This window comes from Dermacentor albipictus, chromosome 1 (assembly GCF_038994185.2).
Source record: "Dermacentor albipictus isolate Rhodes 1998 colony chromosome 1, USDA_Dalb.pri_finalv2, whole genome shotgun sequence".
NCBI classification, from domain to species: domain Eukaryota; kingdom Metazoa; phylum Arthropoda; class Arachnida; order Ixodida; family Ixodidae; genus Dermacentor; species Dermacentor albipictus.
Window position 1 is genome coordinate 354,554,335 of NC_091821.1, and position 23,913 is coordinate 354,578,247.

Genomic DNA, 23,913 nt, shown 5'->3' on the forward strand with positions numbered 1-23,913 from the left:
ATGCGCAAGTGGTTGCGTTCGTTCTGAGAGTCTGCTATCCTGCTGAGAGTAAATGAGTTAATAGCCGGGGAATCGCTAAAATCTGCTAACACTTTCTTTCCTTTTCCGGAGCAGTTTGCTAAAACGCCAGCAGTAAGCATGGAATACGATATAACTGCTGATATGAGCTTTTACATGAACAATGCCCTGGAAGACGTTCTTACGTTCTTTCTCAGTGTGTGCATGCTCTTTTTATGCTTTAAATTTTTTAAAAATGTAAGTCATCAAAAGTAAGAGCGTTCACATGTGCTTACGTTCCCCCAGGTGGCCATAAGACACGGATATGGGCAAACTGACTTCGATGCTAGTGGAAGTGCTGATAGTCGTCTCGAATGTGTAGAGGCCAGGAAAAAAACTAATTGGGAAATTGTGATTAGGAAGGAGTGGGACAAGGAAATAACAATTTTCCTCCGTTTCTTTTAGCAGTGCTAGAACGAAAAAAATATTTAACTTTGTCTACTATTTTTTAATTGTAATGGACATAATAGATGATATCCAGATTGGTTCTTGAGGGCAATGTTGTAAATGTCGATGGCACGTAGTATCGAAAGGTGAAAGAAAGCGGAAAGGCAAAGAAACAAAAAAAAAATGGCATGTTGTATCAAAAAGCAAAAAAAAAGAAAACGAAATAGATAGAGAAATAACTACTTAATTATACTGTCACTTTAGCCTCACTCTTCATTTTGCTTTTCTGTTTTTACATTTACTTTTTCTATTCACCTGAAAACATTAGATAAAGTCAAGCCGCTTTGTATAGCTGTGTCTGTTTTGTTTATAATTATTTGGCTTTACCAACTTGGGGCTACATCATCTCTTATGTACAACGGCACAGATGCGATGAAATGCAGAAAAGGAAAACAAAAATTCACTCAGCTGCGTTCAGCAGAACCATTCAGCCGTAAATTTTCAATGAGGTCTATTTCATTTATATCGGATCTAGAAAAAAAGAAAGAAAAAGAAACGAATGAAATTACTCCATTGAAAGTCCATGTCTTGTCGAGAGAATAACGGTGACTGTTATTCGAAAATAGTATCGCTTTCTTTCGCCTGATCATTGTTTTCTTTTTAGCATTTTCATCCTACGCTAGTTGAGGAAATTTCTCAAACAGAGCTGCTGCTACTAAAGAAAGAAACCCTATTGAAGAGATATCTGGCTGCCGCATAAGAAAGACGTAGGCTGTAGAACAAGGGCGATAACAGTTCTCCGTGATTACAAGTCCTCCTGGAATAGAAAGGAGCACGCGGCTTTCGAGCTGTAGTAAAAGGCCCGCTTGTCAGAGAAACTAAATTATATTGTACATCGATTCTTGGAAAGGCAATTGTTAAACCCTGTTTGAATTTTTTGCTTATGTCGCGGTAATTTGGCGCTTCTTTCTCCAGCCCCCAAAGACAAGCTGCTTTGGTTCTGGGCCTACTCTTTGTCGTGTCTGCTTTAATACGCTACCCAAATGATGGAGGGGGCAGGGAGAAAATTATTAGCGATGAATAGAAGCAAAGAATAACTGGCTTAGACAAATAGTATTTGATTTGACGGTACCTGACGTGCACCGCTTAATCATTACGATGTTTATATTATACGAAATATTGTTTCAATTTTCCTCTGCCTTATTGTTTCTAAGTTGTCAGGTTCCGCCCAAGATAGCGTTGGCTTGAACCTCGGATCTGAGCGCTGGAAAAAAAAAAAGGCCACGGTGAACGACGGTACTCCGGACAAGTGTACAAATACTTAATTTGAATCTTTCGTTTCTTCTATGGCGGGAAGGCCTTTTGTCAGCGGTGATTAACGTCTTCCTCTTGCTTCTTCTCTTTCTTCTTTCGATAAATTATTTCCTGCCTTTTTCGTTGCTGCGAGATGAGTGCGCTCCCGGCAGCAACGTCGTCGTGCTGGTTTCCGTCGAACGGTGAAAATGTCGAAGGTTTACAAATGTAAAGGCTCTTCGTAATAATTGACTTCTGCAGCCTCGGGCGCAGAATCTTCGCGCGAAAGCTCACTTAATAAATCAAAAGCACTACATTAGCAAGGCGTTTCCGTAAACTTCCAATCGTCTTTTGTTCCCGCCGCCTAAAGCGCTCAGTCAGCGGATCTCGCCAAGTTCAAGGCAAACAACGCTTACGACTATGCCGTCTGACTACTGTACACAGAGCCGCCACGAGTCCCAGTATCTTTTTTTTTTCGCTCGTTCTCTTTTTGTAGTCGTCATCGTCTTTGTTTCAAAGTCGCCCTGAAAAAGAAGCCGTGCAGTGTAGGTCTTCGGCAAGTTCTTCGGCACGGAATCAGCGCTGCCCTTTGCCCGAATCAGTCATGAATTAAGGACCCTGGCGACGCAGCTATCCAATATGAGCTTACTCTTTTTACCCGACGCTGCCGACTGGAGTTGACATGCTCCCTGTTTTCTTTTTGTCTCTCGGTTTCTCCCCGAATTTCTTTCTTTCTTTCTTATCTATAGCGCCAGACCTTTTTGCGGAAACCTTCTTTTCCTGGTCGGGTTTGTTTTGGCCCGCGAAGAAGGCCGCTTCGCAAAAAGTTTCTCCGGATCCGCTCGCCTGCGTCCGCGCGATGCGTGCCCTCGGTCCACTTGCAGCTCGCGCCGCGCCTGGCGCCCGACCAACGAAAATAGCCGCTCCGGGCGGCGTTGCGGCTATTTCAGTGCGCCGTTATGAGCGACGGCCGCTGCGCCGTGCCTATTTTTCCACTGACGTATTGTTCGCCGCCACCGCCGGAGCCGTGTTTGTTGTCGCCTGGCTCCGGCCGCGTGGGCCCGTGGGCCGCAACGCTTGAACCGCGCATGGTGTATATAGTATAGGGGCACGTGTGATTTACGGCTGGGAAACGAGAGACCTGGGCAGATCGCCACGGGAGTGAGTGAGTGCATGCGTATGGAGTGAGCTCTGCAGGTTTGCCGCAAGCTCCGTACGTTACGTCCCTTCCCTTTTCTATCCCTAGCTCCATGTATCACGAGGCTTGAATCTGTGGGCTGCCCCGGACGCCAGGGACGCCCGAATGCGAGGGTCTTAGGAGAACGGTATAGCGGTGTCACGTGTTTGGTTCGTGGGCCTATACAATTCAAGGCTAGCGCGTGGGTGTGCCGTGACTAACTCAAGCTTTCCAGCAGCTGACACCAGGGAGATCTAGGTGTAGCAATGCGAAACAAGATAGCCAGTTATGCGGTGGCTAAGTCGCGGCGGGCCACTCACCGATGACTGCGAAACGTAAACAGCAGCTTTGCCCAACTTTTATCGCTCAGTGAGGTGACACCAGCTTATAGTTTTGGTGAAAAATCACGGTGTTAGCGGAAAGAGGTGCGGCAAAGCTGCAGACCACGACGGGGCAAAGATTTGACTTAAGTCATATCTTTGCCCCGTCGCGGTCTACAACGGCCGCTACTTTGACTTAAGTCCGAAAGACATTTTCGAAAAAAACTCTACCAGTGTGAGTTTTCTCGCAAGACAATAACAACGTTTCAGAGCATGTTTTGAAACGGATACTTGGAAAATATCGTTCTTAGAAGCAGCGAACGGTGATGCATAGAAACGGAGTGTCATACTGTTTGTCTGATCTTTTGCAGGCACTATAGGCATCGACACGCTTCCCTGCTTACAGACATGCGACTTGTCTGTAAGCTAGCTATACCATATTTAGGATACGCCGTGAAGCTTGCAGGTTTTCTATCCCAAAACCTTCTCTCCTTAAGGTCAGCCGTTCTGATCAAAGTAAAAATACCAAAACGGACAAGGAGATCCCTACGACTGGGCGTTTCATATCGTCTTCGACGAAATCAAGTCACAGCAGAGATATATGGATTGCTCAAATTAAGATTCCTCCACTCAGCTGAGCGCTTTATTATATCACTATAATGTCGGTCGCCACATTTAAGGTTGCCGCCTGTCGTCACCGTTGGTGCAACGACAAAGTACCAAACTAAAAACGCTGACGGCGACTCCCTTACCATAGGCGGAAGCCATCGAATCGTTTGGCAACGCAGCAGCTGTGCGCCTAGCGCAGGTACGAACGGTGAAGTAGCGCTATAAAAAGAATATCGCAGAGTTTGTTATTCAATTTCCGCACACACAAAAGCACTCGCTCGCTTTGCTTTGCTCCAGTTCCTTACGTGGTCGCTCAGAACCAAGCGAGAGGTCCATAGTGATGCGGTCACAAGGCTTTCTTCTATATTTGCGGTGTTTTTACATTGAGTTGTAGACAGAAGTATGTAAACGAAACGCTTTACCTTCGTTGCGCCGTCTGCACAGAGCAAACTTCTCGCTTTGTATTTGATGCTCGCGCTGCCACGGGCCGCGCGCGCTGTTGCGTCGGGAGGCTGCGCAGAGAAAGCGCGGCGCCTCTTGTTCCGCGCGGTTATTCCCTTTGAAGCGGCTGCATGCCGCACTTCCGGGACTCCGGGCGAGGTTTATTTCGAGCCGGACACCCGAGCCGCAGCTCCCTCCTGCGCCGCGCAGCTCGTCCTTTTGCTTAGTGAGAGCGCGGTGTTGTCGCTCGCGAACTTTTCCAGGAGGACCCGCAGCAGTTTTCCGCATGAAAACTTAAAATGACGAAAAAAAGGGGAGCGCAGGTGGGGAGGGGGAGGGGGCGGAGTGTAGAGAGGACGCGGCGCTGCTGGACAGAGTGGAAAAAAATGTTTTTTTTATGGGCAGTCAATAAATACCGTTTCTGTCCTGCTAGATGAACGATCGCAGTGTCTTCAAGGGAGGAAAGCGCGCGTGCGTTTATATTGCGATATGCCTACTCCATTTCAGGGGCCGAATTTGCGAAGCTTTCCGTTTGACAAGGTAGCTTGTCGTCGGCCGGCAACTTTCGCGAACAATACGGTTCGGTATCCGAATTGGTTGGCGCCTCTTTTTGACGAGCAGATGTCGAAGTATGTGGACGGCTCTGCGAGTACTGGCCTTTTAAAGGAAATTAGACAAACCGGGACAAGTAAGGTCGATAACGGAAGAGGGCACTGATGGAGGAAAATCGGGGCATAATCTGTATCACGGCGAATGTCGACGAGAATGCTATTAGCATTGAAGCAATCTAGCGACACCGTGTGTCAACGCCGAAGCGTGCATGCGGCCGGGCTCCTCGCACCGCGCACTGCAGACGCTGCGCCATCTAACGGCGCCACCGCGAAGTCTGCGCATGTTGCGTGTTCAATTCCGACGAGCACAGGAGAAATCTGAATTATTATTATTATTATTATTATTATTATTATTATTATTATTATTATTATTATTAGTCATTGAAGAGCGGCAGACCAAGTAGCACATACGCAATGCTTGGTTTGATGTCGGGATTTCTTCGGCACGAAGCAAAACAAAGTTTTGCACCGTATTATTTGCTACGTAGGCTTAGAAATCCGAAAGCGTAAATGATGAGACGAGAGAAAAGTGAAAGAGAAAGATGCGCGCAGAACGTGAACGTACGATTCCTCCTCCTCCTTTATTTCACCCTGCCTAACACGTTGATCCCATTTATACACGGAGCCGATTCATTTCATTTTACCGACTCCTACCTCAGTTTCTTGGCTTCAAAATTTCCCTCAACCGAATCGGACTATCTTCGCTGACGCCGACCTAGTTTTCTCTTTCAAAAGTACGTGCTAATTTTCTCTTAATCATAGTGACCCGGTAAGCACAAGTTAACCGCAGTCGTTAGTCCGTGGTTAACGTGGCCGACTTCGGTTCGTGCCGCCAAAGTAAAGCGCCAGCCCTTGCGGCTCTGCAAACGCCCTTACCCTATCGACGTCCCAACTCCTCCCCACCGGTAGCGGTCAGACGTGACCCCGCGGGCATAGCGTGACCGAGAACGACCGATGGCGTCGCTTTCGCTCGCTTGCGATCAACGCGCTTTCGCCGATCGGCAAACGGGCCCGGGCTAGCCCGGCACGCAACTCAGGCAGGCAGACGCACTGTGGTCGCGTGAACGCAGCGTTCGAAGCGCGCCAGAGGTGAGCACGCTTATAAATAGGCCACATGGGGCCAGCTGGCAACAAGTGGCCCTTGGGGCCCCGCTATACAGCACGCAGCGGCACACGAAGAGGCCGCGCTGCCAAGACCCGTTTTGTGCGATCACGGCGTGGAGGGCTTTGTTTTGCGAGCCGACGTCTGGCACGTCTTCTTGAGGAGGAACATTTGTTTACGCCCCTGTCCTGGGTATACATCTACGCGCGCTGTCGTAGATTCTGGCTTACAAATGATGTGGTACGGTTGGCGGCATGTGTAGTTTGGCTGTTCGCAATGCGACGGCGTGCAGGGATTGAGCTAGATTAAACTTCCTAATGCTTCCAGTTCTTGCCTTGTGATCATGATGGCAGTACCAAGGGAGCCTTCATACGTTCTCTGCCGTCGTCAGCCCCCTTCTTGAAATTCAGTCTACTTCTTATAGTCCCTAGAACATACGAATAACTTCCTGCGATTGTGTGGGTATGAGTTGTATAAACAGGGACAAAGTGTCCCGAAAAGGCTCGACGACGTTTCGTTAGGTGGACCTACCTTTGTGTGGAACATTCTTTGAGATCGCGCACCATGGTTAGACGGAACAGGAAATTGGTATCGAAACTAGCACACCTTCAACATTTCTTCAAATTATGGGGAAGATGCAGTCAATATGATGCGTTCGCAGAGATCGCTTGATGCAAAGTTACTCTTCAAGCTTCCGTGTTAAATTGAAGCTGCTTTCTGTTCTAGATATACACTGGCAAAGTGTACCACTATACCACTAAACAGAAGACACACATTCATTAGCAAAGTTGATGTCTGCGTGACAGAAGACAACGAATATAAATAGCAAACTCATGCGAATTCTTCGGGAAGAGAGCTTCACAGATGAAGAAAAATTGATACGAGTACAGCAGTGCGAGATCGCGCAGTTGTCGATTATTTCACCCCAGCCCTGTCGTAAACATTATTTCAAATGCCAGAGCAACTGCCAGGAAAAGCGCTAGATCCGTGTTGGATTCCTGGATCAACCTGAAAGCTCTCTGTCTGAATAACCACTTCCCTTCATAGCTTGGTGCCGTACTTTCAGGTGGATGACAGGTTTTGCTCACTTTTATCTACTTCCACCTTGTGGATTTCCGAAGCTTTCGCTCGCTTTGTGCCCGATCCTGCGCCTACCATGGGTTCCAAGGCAGACACATGTGCCAGACCTCCCTGTACAGAGTGAGAGTACACATTCTGCCCCACCGTGAGACAGAGGGAAAGACAAAGACTGCGCGGACAAATTTCATTAGCATCGTGCCGTCTGGGGACGACTTTCTTTGGCGCGAGGCTATAACGGGTCACGCTTTCCCCTCGGCCTCGGGTGCCTTCCAGGCGTGATGAATGACTGGATGCCCTTTCCGAGCCCTCGCTGCTCTGTTCACGGTGCTGGAAAAAGTGCGTGTGCGTGTGTGTACGTATGTAAAAGCGCCCTTTGAATCCTAAGACACGGGAGTCGTGCGGCGGTCTGTTTGGCGCCTCCAAGCGCCTGCGACGCCGGTCTAAGCGCAGTGTCGCCGCGCATCGATTTCCATATGGTCGGAGAGGTTAGGTTAAGAATGTAGCTAGCGTCGCTTAAGCCTTGTCGCTCTTTTCTCTTATTTTCTTTCTTGCCAGCAGTGACTTGTGCTGGTTGCCTAACCTTATTGCGCCGACAGACTTGCACGTTATTTTCTTTTCTTCTGCGTCGAGCCGGAAATGGCTCAATTCGCAGCATAGTGTTCCTAAGTAGTACTGTACTGCATACAAGGGTGCGGCAGCGGCTTGGCTAAACTGCCCGAACGTACCTGTTATAGCGTACGAGCCATGTTTGCGTGACTGTAGGCAACATCGTTGTGTTCTTGTGCTGCAGGCTTGGCAATATTGTCTGACATTATGAATGATTTTGCGCACAAAAAAAGAAAGAAATAAAGACAGAAATTGGCTGAAAGGCATGCGTTGCAGAAAAACGTTTTATCGATCATGCAAGTACTCCGCGTCTGTCAGAATTCCCGGGGAAATACCTATACATAAATCGAATTGCAACACGAGCTTTTTAATATGGTAGTTGTACAATACAGCAAGGAGTAACCGGACCAAATTGATTGATTGACTGCGTAAATGTTTTATTTTCAATGGTTTGGCCATTTGGCTTGATACCAGTAATGGAAAAGGGAACAGAGTTTGTCGGGGATGGAAGGCGCGCTGCGAGGAGCAGGATTTACAATCGGTGTAATAGCCCAGGTTCCCTGGCAAGAGCTAAAGGAGAGTCTTCAGGACTGCCCGACGGACCCTATAGGCCGTTCACCGCTCGGATCCACCCCTCGTAACTCGGGATATATTTGTGGTGGTGATGACATGTCTGCGCCACTTCGTGTGCCACACAGTCCCACATCAGGGTGCTTGACGGTGGTTCGTAAGGATTTCTTGCAGTCGGTTGAGGTGTGCCGCTGCTGAGGGCGCCAGTATGCGTCGTTGTCAGTGTGCGCATCTCGCTGACTTGCTTCGGCCCAGACGTCTCACGTATGTGCGCTGCTTTTCTAGCACACCTGGCGTGAGGGCAAAGCCAGACTGCAGCAGGAAAAAAAGCACTTACCTGGCGCATGGTATAGACCAAGAGGCAGTAGGTGGTCGTTCGGGGGTATAGCATCTCGCAGGTGACATATATAAAAGATGCCTTCTGCGTAAGACTTTTGTAAGAACCTGTTTGTCGTTCATCCATTGTGCATGTGTGCAGGTTTGTGATGCATGAGCCCATGTCGTCACTGGTGATTCGCTTGTGGTGCTTGCGAGCTGCCATTTCGTGATTCTGCTAACGCTATAGTGCATCCTTTCTGGCCATACAGAGTCGGGAATAAAAGTCCACAGCTAAATTTAAAGAATTCAATTTGGTTTCCTGAACTAGGGATACCGCCCGCCTGTCAAGGATTAGTCTTTGATAGCTGCTTCACGAATAAACGTTTATTTCTCTTTCTCTCTTTCCCTCTCTCTCTCTTCTTCTCTATTTTCTAGCATAGTCGTGGTAGGTGTTAATGAGTGGTCTAACTGCCGCACGTAAGGTGCGTACCACTTGATTTCAGCCTGAAGGAGAAAAAAAGTGCATGACCAACATAGGCTTATAGGCCAATATTTGAATTTTAAATAAAAACGTTTTTACCACCACCTGTACTTAGTACAATATATATTGAAGTGTCACTTAAGGTGCTATTTAGCTTAGTAATGTTATTCGTGTTTGAAATAACAAGCGTTTTCTTCTAAACCTGAAAAGCTTCATAGCCAGTACCCTGTAACAGTAGTCGCAGTGTAACACGAGGAAAATGAACAAGCGCAGCGCCCGTTTACAGGGACCATAGGCATTTCGTGCCAAACGCGTTGACTTTTGAGTACTTGAGTGCTTATATGAACCACTGTTGTAGTCCACTGCTGCTGTCCCCCTTTCATTTATCATTCCATTCATCCGGCAAAGCATGATGGGTATGCTGCTAGGCCGACCTCTTCAGTTTTTATTAAAGAGCCCTTTGCTCTTTCTCTCCCTCTCTCTCTTCTTACGTCTGTCTCGCACTCTAATGCGTGCCGCCGTTAAGCATTATGCTGCTTTCTCATCGCCATTTTCCGGGCTAGTGCGCATCGCACAGAGTGGCGTCAGTTTCAGGTCGCCTAGTCAAACAGGCAAGCGGTAAACGCTTGCAGGCAACGGGCCGCCGCGGGTGACGTGACGTATTCGATAGATGCACCTGCACGACTTTTTCAAATAAATAAGTCTCCTCTGAAGAGAAACGAGAAAACCAAGGAAAGGGGGAAAGACGCGTGGACAGACGTAAATAAACGTGCAATCCCTTTGCTGCCCCGTTTATTTATTGGCTGGTTCTTGTGAAGAAACATCTCTCTCTGTCTCTCTTAATCCTTTCTTTTTTTGTTTGTTGGATACAATGGAAGACAAGACAAGAAGCAAGCATCTACTTGATATGAAAATTCTTGTTCACTAAATTGTATTTGCTCTCTCCGGATTAAAGCGACTCCTGTGCCACGTAGGCGCTGAATATTAGTAAAAATTACGTGAATACAACTCACCAGTGTAAATACGCTTCTGTGTATCGTGACCAATTTAGGGATGTGAACGAGAAATAAAGGGTGAAATTAAACGTAGCCTTGTTAATGCCATATATCACGTACATTCAGTTCATTCTGCCCGGTTGCTGCGTTTCCTTCATTTATTTAGTCTTTCTTAATTTTCTGTAAGTCTAAACAGAACACAGTGCTTTATTTCCGCAGAAAAGGGAGGTACAGCTCGAGGCCGTGAGGTCTGACGGGACTTGCCTCACTTACCATACCGAGCTACTTAGTTAGACCAGAAGCACTGCCTTAAAGAAAGGAATTTAGACACTGTATCTAAAATATTTCTAGATCTTTAAGAGACTGACTTGCCTTCCTTCTGTCTTAGTCTTCTTCTTTTATAGATTTTCTATAAAAAAAGAACTCGTTAGAAATTTTGTCAGACATAGCAAGCGCTGGGCACCAAATCATTGAGAGAGAGAAATAAGATGTAGAAGGCAGGGAGGTTAATCGGAAGACAATCATTCGATTTGCTGCCCTACATTGGGAATGGGGTAAGGGTTAAAAATATGTGGTGCCTGTGCATGTGCGCGTGTGTGCTTCTTTCTCGAATCAATTGTGTACACTCTTTTATCTTGCGCGTTAGGAATGACTCCACCATTTCATTAGCACATCTTTCGCTTGTTTGTTTGTTTGTTTGTTTGTTTTTGTTTGTTCCATAGACCTTCATCTAAAGTAGCATGATGAGCAAGCGCCTGACAAGCCTCTCGTGCTTGTGTTAATAATTTTTCCACTGTGTTTCTTGATTAGATTTGCGAACGGACGGCTTACAGACAACACATAGGCAACATTCAAAACTGTAAGGCGATAAGTTCACGGCTATGGCTCTGCAAACTTAGCAGATAAACGTCCTTGCACATTCTAAGGATGGTTGAAATAGAAAGCAGCACTGAACCTGCACGTAAAGCCCTTTCTGTGATTTTTGAGAACGACAGGCCTGCGTTAACAAGCGCCTTTCACCGTATGCCATAGTAAACGTGTTGCCCACCGTCTTCCTTCTCCTTCTGTATATTTTTTACTCTCTCTTTCTCATCTTTTAATGCAAATACCACATTTAGGATGCTTCACGCACTTTGCGATATATAACTGTCGGTTCTCGTGTCTAACCTCTTTCATGCCGACGCTGATACCTTAAGGTATTCTTCTATTTGCGAGACATTGCGCGACTCTGGTTCGAGACACATGAGGAAGGCTTGTCAAGTTGGGACGTCTGTAAGCAGAAATTACGCGATCTATTTGGGAAACCGATCGGACGGCAACTAGCGGTTAAGAAAGAACTCGCACTTCGAGCCCAGACAGCTGCACAGCCGAACAACTCCTATATTCAGGACGTGTGTGCTCTCTGCCACAAGGTCGACAAGTCACTTTACCGCTTCGACCGACTTCCCATACGGCTGCCACGTCCTTATGCTAATCTCCAATTCCACACCCATCATAACAAATATGTGAAACTTTAATGAAATTCTGGGGGTTTGAGAGCCAGAAACACGGCAAAAAATCTAGTATATATATAATGTGTGTGTGTGTGTGTGTGTGTGTGTGTGTGTGTGTGTGTGTGTGTGTGTGTGTGTGTGTGTGTGTGTGTGTGTGTGTGTGTGTGTGTGTGTGTCTGTGTGTGTGTTTAGCACGATCTTTGGACGGCGCAGAAACACACGACGCTTTTCAGCGCGGTAGAACCCAGGTGGTTCTTGGCCGGCCTTTTCTTCGAACAGGCGCGTTGTAAAGTAAACGGACCCGCGTGATTTCACGGGAAGAGCACAGCCTCTCGCTAAAACAGGGAGTACTGTGCAAGCTCGTAAAGCCAAGCTTGAAACTGCGTCGGCGCCGTTCCAGTGTTTTGAAAACAAGTTGCTCACACGCTTTATGTTTCTTTTTCTTAACCTCTTACGGGTTCAGTGAGGCGGCTCGCGCTTCACTAACTCTAAGTTCCCTATAGCTCACGCGCTAGTGGCGACGCGCGCCGCGATTGTTTCTTTTTTTTTTCTTTTCTGTGTAGCCGTCATGTGCGCTGCGAGTACAGGGCTTCAATGATATGTCTCGAAACACGATCAGCATAGGAGCCCCTTATAATTTTGAGAGAACGCGGTTGTCGAAAGCACCGAGATTCTGCTAACGATTTTCCCCGCGTTGTCCAATGTGGATGGTGGAGCTTGGCGCCGTTTCTGCCCTATAGAAGGCTTTAAGACGTTGTCGGTCGTCAGTTACGATGACTTCGGGACGTAACTCCGGGAAAGCAACGAGCTGTGGCCCTCGCTGTGCAGGAGAGTTGCGCGTGAGTACGTGCGCACGCACACTCTCCGCTTTTTGTCTACGAAGGAAGCGTTTTGCATGAGGAAAAGGGAAGAGGAGAGTGACACGGCAATAGGAGGCGTAGGAATTATGCACGGAAGCCCTCTTGAAGAATTTGGCGTATCGTTTGTTTGGTCGAGCTCGATTGCAAGAACCCCCTCCCCTCCATCCCCGTCCCTTCGAAACGAAAAAAAAAATGTGCACATCCAACGCGCATCTTGGAATCTATGTAAGGCGAAGATTTCGTGAAGCGATTTTTGAAATGCTATAAATTTGCCTTTTTCACTCTTGCGTCTTTGGTACTAAAGAAACTGGTGCTCGCGCATGTGCTCTCGCGCAACCGTGCTACGCGATGCGACACGAGCGCAGATAATTCCAAAGAGTTAGTTGGCGTTGGCGCTATATCGACGTATAAGGTGCGACAATGGCCTAATGGTATAGTGTATCGGGCTGCTGTGCTATCGCTGAAGGACTGGTGTTGCATCCCAGCAGAAGGCACGCGATTCATTTTCCTTTAAGTTTGAATTATTCGGCAACACAGCAGCTTTAAGTAGGAACTATTCTAGTATCCACGGTAAGGAAAGTTGGGTATACGTTCGCAAAGAAAGCGTCGCCTGAAAACGTACCTCCGTCACGCTGGCTTTTCATTGGAAGTACGCGCACACACGTCGTCGTGTTATTGAGGAGAGCAGTCGCCTGGTCCTTTGTTTGAAATCCAGTTGTTCCTGTTGCGTTCCCACTCTCGTTGCACCCAACAGGAAATAGGAGGAGGGTTTCGCTGAATTAAGACAGTATCCCCTTGGTGTGGCCCGGCAATCACTGCATGCTGTCACGCGCCTGCCTCCATCTCGCCAGCGCACTTTCCACTCGCATGCAGTACTACCGTTCAGAATACGTACTCGTTATTGTCAGATGTTTGACAACGCCAACCTTTTTCGCTCACATGAAGGCTTACAAGAGTTGCCGTATACATTACTGAGTGGCGCCTGTGTGAAGTTCCGGCTCCTTTGGTTCGAGGAGGCACCTCTGCGCACACCTTCGTTGGGCCACGTGGCACGCGCGGCTAACGCGATAACGACCTACTGCTGCGCTCTTTCTGGGCAGAAGAGAATAGCCTATATCAAGACACTACAGCGGGAAGAAGGGGAGGATGAGGAAGACTGCTGCGCAGAGAAGGGACCTGCGCGTGATGTTACGAACTTGCACCGCTGCACCACGAATACGGCTTTGTGGTCCCGTAGCGCTCGTCACCCGTTTCGTGACAGAGCGTTGGTAGCGAAGACTCCGAGCCTGGCGTCGATGAGAATAACAAAAGGGACTTTATACATTATATACAGGTTATCATACAGGACATGAACGGGTCGGCACTGGGGCCGAGTGCTCACAACAAACGCGACTGTTCTCGCACGACGACGTCCGGCGAAAACGCGTTACACATCTCACCCCAGTCGGGAGCGACACTCTCTCCCGGTGGGGTCGGCAGATCCTGTTTTCGAGCGGCGTGTCGCTGCTTTTATAATCCCCGAGGCCCATTGTCACTCAAACGGCCCAATACAAAGTCAGCACACGACGGTCGTCCGAGGGGTCCAACCAGCGACCGCGCTGGCCACCCGGTTCAAAGTTCGCGCGCGCGGTGACCTCCAGGCAAGGGAGGTGCGGCGCCGGGCCGTCGGGCACACGCGGACACGTCAAAACACGCTGCTCGCCGAGGCTTCTTTCGCACGACGGCGCAGCATCTTGTCTTGTGAAGGGAGAATTATGGCGCTCGCAGGATAGATTCCGCATCTTGCAGATTCGGAATCCGGGCTTGTGGTAATGGCACAACAGCATCCCCGCCCTCAGATAAGGCGCCGGGAAGACGAGCTGCCTCCACGTGGCTCGGATGCCAGGCGCGCACGTTCGTCAGGCTCGTCCAAGTTCACGTCCAGTGTCGGGACGCCAGGTAACATCACGTGCCCAGGTCCGACTCGCCAGGACAGGAGCTCTGCTCACCACGTCGTCGCCAAGGCACCTTGACCAGCTCCGCTCGGGTCGTTCCTAAGACCTTGCTTCTCGCCACTGGTCCCGCTTGGTCGTTCTGCAGCTTGCAAAACCGACCGGCAAAAGGCAACACCCAACACGAACAAGTGCCCTCTGTCTCCCGTCAAACACCAGACAAGGCCATAATTCAAATCAACCTAACTAAATTGTTTTCCCCTTTTTTCTCCCGCTGCAACAAGAGGCAGGTGTACGATCTAGCACACAAGGCTTAAACAATCAGGGGTGCGATCGGAGATGGTTGTTCGGCGCGTTCGTTCGGTTACCGGCGCGCGCGATTGGCCTACTCCGCGCCGACGTCGCCAGCCGCGGGGCGCCGCCCCGTTTTTGGTGACGTCAAAATGACGACCCGCTCCTGTCAATCATCCGCCCACCGAGCATTTCGTCCGAACGCGACGGGAGTTGAGAAGTTTGGAGCGATCATACGGCTTCGCATGGCGCGTCTGGTGGATTGGATTGGATCCAACAGGCGGCCTTTGCGGCTGCAGAATGGCACGTTTGCGAAACGCGTTTGAAGAAATTACAGAAAGTGAATTCCGGCGTCGTTTTTCTTTCTCGAAACAAATAATTCGTCGGTTGCACAGAGAAATCGACAACATCATCGGTGCCAGCGAGCCACTGGGATGTTGTCGCTGCCTCTTGAAAAGTGCGCCACTCTTCCCGTCGTTTTTTTTTTCTTTTTCCTTCTCGCTGTGCGCGACACCACCTAGGGACGACGCAAAGAACCTTGTAGTTATAAATTGCAGTAGTCACACGTACTACTATTTGAAAACGTGTTTGGGCTTGAGAAGAAAAATACATTTTTTTTTAGATAAAGATTTAATTCATTTGGAAGACGAGAAACATTTGGTTTTGTAGTATACTGCTTGCAAGCAGACGACAAACGACGGAAGTAAACTTCCGGGGAGGTCACCGCTTCCTGACTGGCTGCTCTCTCCGCCCCGCTGTCACAAATTTTGCATACTGCAACTTTGTGACGTTGCAGCAACTGAACAGAACGCGCAGCGAACAAAATATCTCCGATCGCGCCCCAGTTTTCAAATCATCAACACAACAAAATAGAAACAATTATTAATCAGCAATAATAATTACAAATAGAATGGTCCCCTTGAAATCGCTTGGACCGAAAACATACTACTGAGGAAGCAAATGAGGTCATTCATTTTTCCCGGCGATATTTTCGCGGAATCCGAAGCTGCTTATATTTGCGACCCTGCTTATCCGTGTAGCGGCGGTACAATAAGCCAGATTCCTTGCCAAATGAAACCCCCTTTTCTTTCACTCCCCGTTTGACGCTCTTCCTCAGATCGGCTAGTGAACAATCTTCCTGTTGTTCGCGAATCAGACTTTTTCTTTCAACTGCAGCCTGCTCCTGCCGGCTGGCGGAAACCGGAGCGAGTGCGGAGCCCGCGTCGCCTAATTGCGGCGTCGAGTCTATATCGCGGCTAGCACTGCACGCGTCACTCCCACTCACTTCCAGGACCCGCTCGTCTAGGCCAGCCTCCGAGCTCTGCCTCTCCCGTGACTGCTCGCCACTCAAGTTACCGTGATCGGTCCGTGTGCCGCACCGCTGTTCGCTCACCGACGCTAAGTCAAGTTCCCTCGACAGCGGGCGCGCTTTGGATCGCGTGGGGGCCATGTACGCCACGTCGGCAAAGAATGATTTGCCGTGATCCCTTAGCAACTGCTCCGAGCTATTTGAGAAGAGGTAGGAAAACTGCTCCGGGAGGGCGGCTGACACAGCGGCTTCGGTGTTAAGTTTCCCAAATTCTCCTTCAATGCTAACCGTTGCGATCGGTAAACAGACACTCTCCTTCTCGGCCACTTGCCGTATCCTAACGCACTCTCCCGTAAAATCACTCGAGGAGACGAAAGACGGGTGAACAACGTCCATAGTTGCTGCAGAGTCCCGCAGTGCTCGGCACTTCTTGCCGTTTACCTTAATTTCCTGCACATAGGGCTCCAATAGACGTATGTTTTTGTGAGTTTCCTGTATCGTTGCAAAAGCAATTCTCTCTGGGCAGCTTGCAGCGATGTGCCCTTGCTTTTTGCAATTGTAGCAGGTTAACGGTCTCCGTTTTTCAAAAGAACGCGTCATTTCGTTTCGCTGTTTCGGACCATCGTCATCATTCTGAGATGCATTCTGTCCATCCCTTACAGTTTCTTTGGGAAGGGACTCGTCGTCCCGAAACTCGCGACGCGTGATTTCCTTCCGTTCGTCGGGCTTCCCGAAAAACCCATCTCTTCTATCTGCTTTTTCTATGCGCACTGCCTTGCTGTGCAAGCTGCGGCGGGTGTAATACTCTTCCGCTAACTCTGCTGCCTTGTTTAGCTTAACCTCCTTTAGCCTATCTTGCAGCCAGAGCCGGACATCCTCATCAATGCAACGGTAGAACTGCTCCAACGCGATGCATTCGACAATTTTGTCGCGGTCGTCGTAAACCTCTTCGCCCTTCAGCCATTCCACCAAGTCGGCTTTTAGACGAAACGCGAAGTCAACATTCGACTCCTTACCCTTTTTTGCATACCGGAACCTCTGCCGGAAAGCTTCGGGCGACAATTTGTACTTCCGCAGTAGCGCTTCCTTCACATCACTGTAGCTCTCAAACGCCTCTTTCGATAAGCAAGTTATTACGTCTGATGCCTCCCCAGGAAGCAACGCTAACAGATTCTGTGCCCAAAGGGATCGCTCAATGCTATTCCGTTCACACACGTGCTCAAATTTCACGAGGTATTTGGCCATATCCTCTCCGACGACAAAGGGTGGAAGTTGATCGCGTATTCTTGGAACATTAGAAGTGAGACTAGGCGCTGGCGAGCTATTTCGGGTCTCCAACTCTTTCATTTTAAGCTCGTGCTCACGAATCTCTCTCCTTTCCTCCATGCAACGTTCCTTCTCCCTCTTTTCCTCCTCGCGACGTTGCTGTTCTCTCCTTTCCTCCTTTTCCTCCTCGCGACGTTGCTGTTCTCTCCTTTCCTGCTCGCAACGTTCCTTCTCCTCCCTTTCCCGACGTTCATTGATATCCGCCCAGGCCTCAGCGGCCTCCTCAGCCGTTACGTCCCCAGCCCTCATGACCTCAAGGATCGCATTCTTTCTTTTGGTTGAGCCCAATTCAATGCCCAACTCCTCACAAATTTCGAGAAGTTCCTTCACCTTGTACTTCTCCATCGTTCACACTGTCCTCCTGCTGTTTACCCTTTTTGAATATACCTGCCGTACGCTACTATAACACTACTAGTAAGACATATGCAAGTATATCACACACTGCCCTGTTTACCCCCTCAGCATCCCCTGGTTTTCAAAACACTCTTACTAGGCTTGAACCACACAAGGTTATCACAATGCAACACCAAATCCTTCCCTAAGCTACTATAACCTGTGTCAGAGAAAGTCTGGTGTTTGAGGTAAACTTCAGGCACTCACCGCGCCGAGGTAGCTGATGCCGGTCAATCCCGTAGCTGCCATCCAGTGTTACGAACTCCCAACCGGTGCCACCAGTGTTACGGACATCCAACCGGTGCCAGCAGTGTTACGAACTTGCACCGCTGCACCACGAATACGGCTTTGTGGTCCCGTAGCGCTCGTCACCCGTTTCGTGACAGAGCGTTGGTAGCGAAGACTCCGAGCCTGGCGTCGATGAGAATAACAAAAGGGACTTTATACATTATATACAGGTTATCATACAGGACATGAACGGGTCGGCACTGGGGCCGAGTGCTCACAACAAACGCGACTGTTCTCGCACGACGACGTCCGGCGAAAACGCGTTACACATCTCACCCCAGTCGGGAGCGACACTCTCTCCCGGTGGGGTCGGCAGATCCTGTTTTCGAGCGGCGTGTCGCTGCTTTTATAATCCCCGAGGCCCATTGTCACTCAAACGGCCCAATACAAAGTCAGCACACGACGGTCGTCCGAGGGGTCCAACCAGCGACCGCGCTGGCCACCCGGTTCAAAGTTCGCGCGCGCGGTGACCTCCAGGCAAGGGAGGTGCGGCGCCGGGCCGTCGGGCACACGCGGACACGTCAAAACACGCTGCTCGCCGAGGCTTCTCCCGCACGACGGCGCAGCATCTTGTCTTGTGAAGGGAGAATTATGGCGCTCGCAGGATAGATTCCGCATCTTGCAGATTCGGAATCCGGGCTTGTGGTAATGGCACAACAGTGATCGGACGAGGCGATCGGGAAGCGAGTGACATCGAAGGGCGACGCCTAATTAGGCCGCTGCTTCTGGCTCGCCGGAAGCGGAGCTGGTTGCCGCCACACACACGTCGCACCTCCTACGCACGTCCGGCTGTCTTGCGTGTGAGCCTCGCCGTATACGTGCCACCGCTCCCTGTGGCGTGTCGCACAGCGCAAGCAGGCAGCCGCCCGACGTGCCTGCGGGACGGACGCGGAAAGCCGGCCGTTATAAGAAACGATGGGTGGTGACCTTTGTTTCCCTCATCGATCCACCGGGCATTCGGAAGAGCGAATGTGCGGAGACAGACTTGCTCACGTTGGAAACGGTCACTTTGCCTTGCGTGCAACTGCAGGGAAGGGAGGGATTTGTGTGCGCGGTAAACCCAATAAACGATGCATTTGGACAGTCTGTAGAAGCCTCGCGGGCGTTTCACTATGAAGCGAATACGCGAAATGTCAGTACACATCCTGTGGACGTGTGGGATTACACGTATTTACACAACTGATGCCTGCCGACTTTCTGGCAGCAATCTCTGTGGAAGTCAGTGAGTCACAAATGTGCCCAAATATGTAGACGTCCTAAAGAGCTTAGTCTACCGACCCACTATAAGCTCTGTGTACAGCCAGGAGAACAAGTCTATACAGAAGCAAATCAGTCCACGCTTTCTATAGCTATTCCATAGGCAATTTTTTTTTTCTTTTTTTCAGAGAAGTTTTACACGGATATTTTCAGATGATGCATTGGAGCTGCTGTATTTCCGTAGCATGGGAAATTATTCCCATGCAACGGAAATTAGCCTTATTCATATACCTTGGGGTACGAAGCATAAGACTACCTATTATTATGCTCAATCTTGTTGTCTTTTGCTTTTATCGATGCTTTTACCGTAAGGCATTGGCTGCTTACTGCAGCTGTATGGCTAAATCGTCCTAGATATGTTTTTTTTTTTCAATTTGTGTGGTTATAGTCCCTAAAAACAGGGGAACAAGTAAACAAATAAAAAAAATCGTACACAATTCGTGGGATATTAAGTTTGAAAAATCATTTCAACATGGCATCTAAATTACTTTCAAGTAAGCAAATGTAAAAAGCATTGATAATGTTTCAAGCGAACTTCATTGCGTCATATTAAGTTGAACTGGAAGGCTACGTATAAACTATCTCATGCGTCATTATCCCTCTGCCCGCGTCATTTCCTTGCGCCTCTGTTTTGTTTCCTTTTATAGTCACTAGGGTTTACTACTGGTGATTTTGGGATAGGCACTCTTTCGGTACCCCGTATTCCTCGGTTTACATCGCCATTAAACAGAAACGTGATGCTTCGGTGGCGGCGGTTGTTTACCGGCTGCAGCTAAACAACCGCCGGCTATTCTTTCTCACAACACTATCAAGTTATCTCGCAACCTATGCACGGTGACCCAGCATAGGTCGCACCAAGATTTAGAAATATGCAAGTGCCGCGTAGCTGGACAGAACCAAGGTAATGTTCTTTGCCGTTGCTTGGAGATACTTCAACCATTTTTTTGCATTCTGCCTAACTACATAATTAGTTTTTATTTAATTATTCAACTTCTCAATTCTTAAATATTATACTTAGATGAAACGTTATATGAGAAATTTTAGAGCAACAGGAAAAACTGCCGATAGGACTGTCTGTTGCTCAGTACGTTCTACGTAACAATGTTTTTTTTTTCGAGCGTGACAGAAGCCCGCGAATACAAGCAAAATTGCCGCGCGACTGGCCGCTCGAGGCACTTAGCGTGTATTCGCGGGCTTCTTTCACGCTGTGAAAAACAGTTATGTAGTGCGTATTGAGCAACAGAAAGCTGTAGCGGGAGTTTTTCATGCTGCTCTACAATTTTCTCATTGACACTTTATAACAATGATAATATTTGAGAAGTTGATAAATAGTTAAGACTATCTATGCAGGCGGAACGCAAAAAAAATATAATAATCTAAGTATCTCTAAGCGACGGCAAACAACATTACCTTGGTTCTGTCTAGCTATGTGGTATTTGCGTACATTTAAATCTTAGTGCATGATAGTTGGGACACACTGTCTATACGCAAGCATCCTGTTGGTAACATGTTCTGCCTGTATATATTTGAGAGTTCACCGCACTGCACACCCACACAGATTGCTATTCTGTTTCACCATCAATAATGTGTAACTGCAGCTGGAGTCAGCCAATCAATTACGATGGCGATGGCGCGTAGCCCTATAAACTATTTTATTGAGGCCTTGGAGCGGCCGCCATCACGCATTGCTAATGCTGATTAATCAGCCACAATTCTGCAACGTACCGTGTTGATTTCTGAAGATGAAAATGCCTACACGGACGCGTCCGGCGTTTGACAAGCGTGGTAGCGTGACGTTGCTGCCCACACAATTGAGTTAAGTCTTGTGCTACGGCTCAAGATGGTGGCACTCACGAACCGAAAATCATCTGCTCAGGCTCCGGTAAGCACATCCCGGTAACTCCCGCGCCAGTGACGTATTATTGTCAGATAGCGCATAGGTTTCACGGTGTTTCGTTGATGTTTCTCTGCGGTGCCTCGGGTCTGAAAACATTTTGGCTGAGGGTGACTGAGGGGGACTATACCATCCTATAGTCGCTGCTGACACGGGCATTGGACCTATCGCTTTTCGTTTAGAGAAATCGCATGTGATGCTCATTTGCTCTGTCCAGCTTGATATGTCTCGAACAACTATCATCACAAACCAGGTACATCGTGAGCGCGCTGTTATTGGCACTATCTGCTTTGCGAATGCCTTCCGCGACTTATAAACGTTTCTTTTTAAAAGTCGGCAAGCAGAAATATATGGCGCTTTCAGTGTATTAATGCAGTGGCGGCCATCATTTGTCACTCCAGGGGCGCAACGCGCATTTGCTTTAAGAGAGAGAGAGAGCGAGAAACCTATTCTGCCCGCCTATATACGCCAGTTTTGTTCTATTTCTCCACTCAAGCGAATTATGATTCATCGCTGTCGACGGTCTCGCGCAAACGCTACTGTTTCTGCCTCTGCAATTCTTATTTCTCGCCGGCATTGTGCCTTACAAACACCTTAGCAATGTATCGCACGAAGATGCCGTTCTCCAAGATAAATGGCTCGCGGCGCTACATACGCTTTCGCAAGAAGATAGCGGCGACCCGAAAAAAAGAAAGAAAGAAAGAAAGAAAGAAAGAAAGAAAGAAAGAAAGAAAGAAAGAAAGAAAGAAAGAAAGAAAGAAAGAAAGAAAGAAAGAAAGAAAGATGGAAAAAAGCATTTCTTTCACGAAAGCACTTAGCATTCCGCCGTCTGAGTAAACGGGCCCCTTGAAAGCGTCGCACGCGTGGGAACAAAAGGTTTTTTCTTGCCTCTCACATTCACACGAACGGAGGCCGATTGAAATCGCGTACCGATCTTTATTCTGTTTCAGCCACGGATGAAATCATACCACGAAAAACGTTGGAAGAGCGGGCCGCAGACTTTGATTCAAACGCAGTCGCGCATGAAGTAGGCGGGAGAGTTGAAAACGTTCAAATATTTTGGCGTACTTTTCTCACTCTCTCTCTTTCTTTCTTCTGAAACTCCTCGTATACAGAGCCCAAGAAAAGGAGAAGAAAATGCAAGAAAGAAAGAAAGAAAGAAAGAAAGAAAGAAAGAAAGACAGAAAGAAAGAAAGAAAGAAAGAAAGAAAGAAAGAAAGAAAGAAAGAAAGAAAGAAAGAAAGAAAGAAAGAAAGAACTCGTAACGCTCCACGGCGTAGGAAAAAAACAGTGACGAAAGTGTAAACAGTCGCAAAGGTCCGCAGAAGAATGCAGTCTCGCTCGCCATGATATTGCTATGCTGTGCCGCACCCTTTATTGATGGTCAGGTTGAATTCATCTGGGAAGATGTATAACGAATGGGCACCGGTTTCACTGTACCATCACGCCAGATTTCGTTTCGCGATTTCGAAATATTGCGTCGGCGGCCATTCCTAATACTCTTTTGCGTTTCTAAACGAAACACAAGCTCCTATAATGTCATTCTGCAGATTTACGACACCGCCGCCGCGAATTCTTGCCTCCTTATTCTTATATTACCTTACTTCCGTTTCTGTTCCGCTTGACTTTGCTTGTCAAAGTCAGCTTCTCTGTATCTGTATGGTACAGAAAACTAGACATATAGGACAGCGTCTCTTCATTCCCCTCTCTCCCTTCGACTCCTCGATCGTTCTGTTTAGTTGCTTACATTGTTTCTAATTTCCTTTTTGCTGCATCTTCCTAGGCCATTTGTGACGTAGTATCCTTGTGTCCAAGTGCACTTATAACACGCTCTGTCTCTCACGGTAAAACTATAACCACCTCCACGCCATATTTTCTGACAGATGCACATTTCCACTGTTTGCGCACGATGACATAGGAAAAAAAATTTAGAATTGACTCGCCATCCCGGCCCTGCGGAAGTGGATTTCCAGCGAAGCTGTTGAAAACCACCACTACAACTCCTGAGGGAAGTATCCAATGCTTCATTGCTCAATTCCTCCTTCCGCGCATTATTCAGCCACAGGAGAAAGTGGACGTGCGGACTCTCCCTCTGTTAGAATTCCACGGCAATACGACCAGCGGAAAGACGCCGCTCTCACTCCCGTATACTTCACGACTGAACACTTTCGCTCGTCGTTCACTCTGCGCAGAAGTTGCAAACACCACACTTTCTTCATAGAGAGTCCGTGCGTTGTGATGCCTTTTTGAAAACAATATCAATCTATCTGCGCCGCCGCGCAGAAAACACTCCAGAAATGCGTTCCCTATGTGGGTGCCGATTGAGCACTCCCAACGAAGTCCCCTAGTAAAAACAATGGCGTGAGCCACACGTCCGGCGATTAACGTCAGGCACTCCATTATGAAGGTACAGCACAGACGGGCTGCAGAAGGCCCGTCCACGTTCGTAAAGGTGATAGCATTTTTTTTTTTAAGATGGCGTCTCTCCTCCACGCAGGAACGGGAACTTTCGGCCGCGTCTGCCTGTGTCGTGACCGGAGCGGAGCTTTCCACGCCATGAAGATCCTGGAGATCTCGGACGTCATCCGGCTGAAACAGGTCGAGCACGTCAAGAATGAGAAGGCCATCCTACTCCAAGTGCAACACCCTTTCATCATCCGCATGTGAGTTGAAACGATGCATCTCCTTTTGCCGTCTCCCACCTGCGCTCAGCAGGGTTCCCTTGTAGCTTAGAGTGTATGGATACTGAAATATAGAAATGCGACACAATGTTTCAAAGAACGAGCTTGATGGCATGGGGAAGGGAGAAGGGGGAAGGGGTCCC

The 23,913-nt window shown here is 48.4% G+C and overlaps 1 protein-coding gene across 5 annotated transcripts in view; it reads left to right on the forward strand.

Moving 5' to 3' along the window:
* Pka-C3 (Protein kinase, cAMP-dependent, catalytic subunit 3) overlaps positions 1–23,913 on the forward strand; it is a 141,387-nt gene that overhangs the window by 92,822 nt on the left and 24,652 nt on the right. For all 5 annotated transcript variants that reach the window (XM_065452197.2, XM_065452199.2, XM_065452196.2 and 2 more), the window contains exon 2: positions 23,587–23,752. In XM_065452197.2, coding sequence (XP_065308269.1) covers positions 23,587–23,752 — 166 coding nt within the window. The remainder of the gene's footprint in view (positions 1–23,586; positions 23,753–23,913) is intronic.